Source organism: Seriola lalandi, unplaced genomic scaffold (genome assembly GCF_002814215.2).
Source record: "Seriola lalandi dorsalis isolate HSWRI2012SDOR001 ecotype SW California unplaced genomic scaffold, Sedor1 jcf7180002052125, whole genome shotgun sequence".
Taxonomy (NCBI): Eukaryota; Metazoa; Chordata; class Actinopteri; order Carangiformes; family Carangidae; genus Seriola; species Seriola lalandi.
The window spans coordinates 9,709-10,682 of NW_019522678.1; the positions used below are offsets into that span (position 1 = coordinate 9,709).

Sequence of the window (974 nt, forward strand, 5' to 3'; positions counted from 1 at the left end):
AAACTCATGTGTCTTGTGGTCTAAAACAGAGCAGAGCATGCAGACACATGTCTGGTCGGTCTGACAGAACAGCTCCAGAGGTTTATCGTGCTTCGTACACATCCTGTCTTCCAGGTTCTCCACAGGGTCGATCAGCTGATGTCTTTTCAGGCCTGGTTTTGTCAGGTGAGGCTCCAGGTGAGTCTCACAGTAGGAGGTCAGACACACCAGGCAGGACTTCAGGGCCTTCAGTTTGGTTCCAGTGCAGACGTCACAGGGAACTTCTCCTGGTTTGGAAACTTGTTGCTCTGAGCTGCTGCTGCTGGTTTTCTGTTGAGCTTCATGTTTGAACTGAGCAACCACCTCAGAGATGAAAGTGTTGACCCTCAACTGAGGTCTTATGTTGAAAACCTCTTTACACATGGGACACTGACACCTGTCACTAATGTCCCAGTGTGTAGTGATGCAGTTCTTACAGAAGTTGTGTCCACATGGTGTACTGACTGGATCAGTGAACACATCCAGACAGATGGAGCACAGGAACTGATCTTCAGATCTCAGGTTGCTGGCAGCAGACATGTCGACACACTGAGAGAGGGAAAGTGAAAATGTGAATAAAAAATGTTTTATTTACAGAATTATTCATTATGTGTTGAGTGTATCAATGATAATTAAAAAATAATGCTGAATTCTATAGTTCAATTTATCTTTAATTCTCTCATGAAAAGAGTGGAACATCCTTTTTGATTAGTCCTCTAAGTTTATGTTAATCCTGTTCATAAATGATGCACAGGTCAGGGTTTATTAATACCTGCACCACCCAACACGCAGAAATATGCATTGTGTAATACTCATGTAGAATTGAAGTAGATGAGCTGACGTCAGCCCGTCGCGAAAGTAGAAAAAAACATTGGAAACCAAGTGTTCAGAGCAGACTGACGCCTGAGCTTTTGACTGGCTTTTATCTAATTAATTAAACCTTTAGCCATGTTTAA

The 974-nt window shown here is 42.7% G+C and overlaps 1 protein-coding gene across 1 annotated transcript in view; it reads right to left on the bottom strand.

Moving 5' to 3' along the window:
- LOC111650072 (zinc-binding protein A33-like) overlaps positions 1 to 974 on the bottom strand; it is a 4,642-nt gene that overhangs the window by 1,674 nt on the left and 1,994 nt on the right. Inside the window, exon 2 of the mRNA XM_023399854.2 lies at positions 124 to 567. Coding sequence (XP_023255622.1) covers positions 124 to 558 — 435 coding nt within the window. The 5' untranslated portion in view covers positions 559 to 567. The remainder of the gene's footprint in view (positions 1 to 123; positions 568 to 974) is intronic.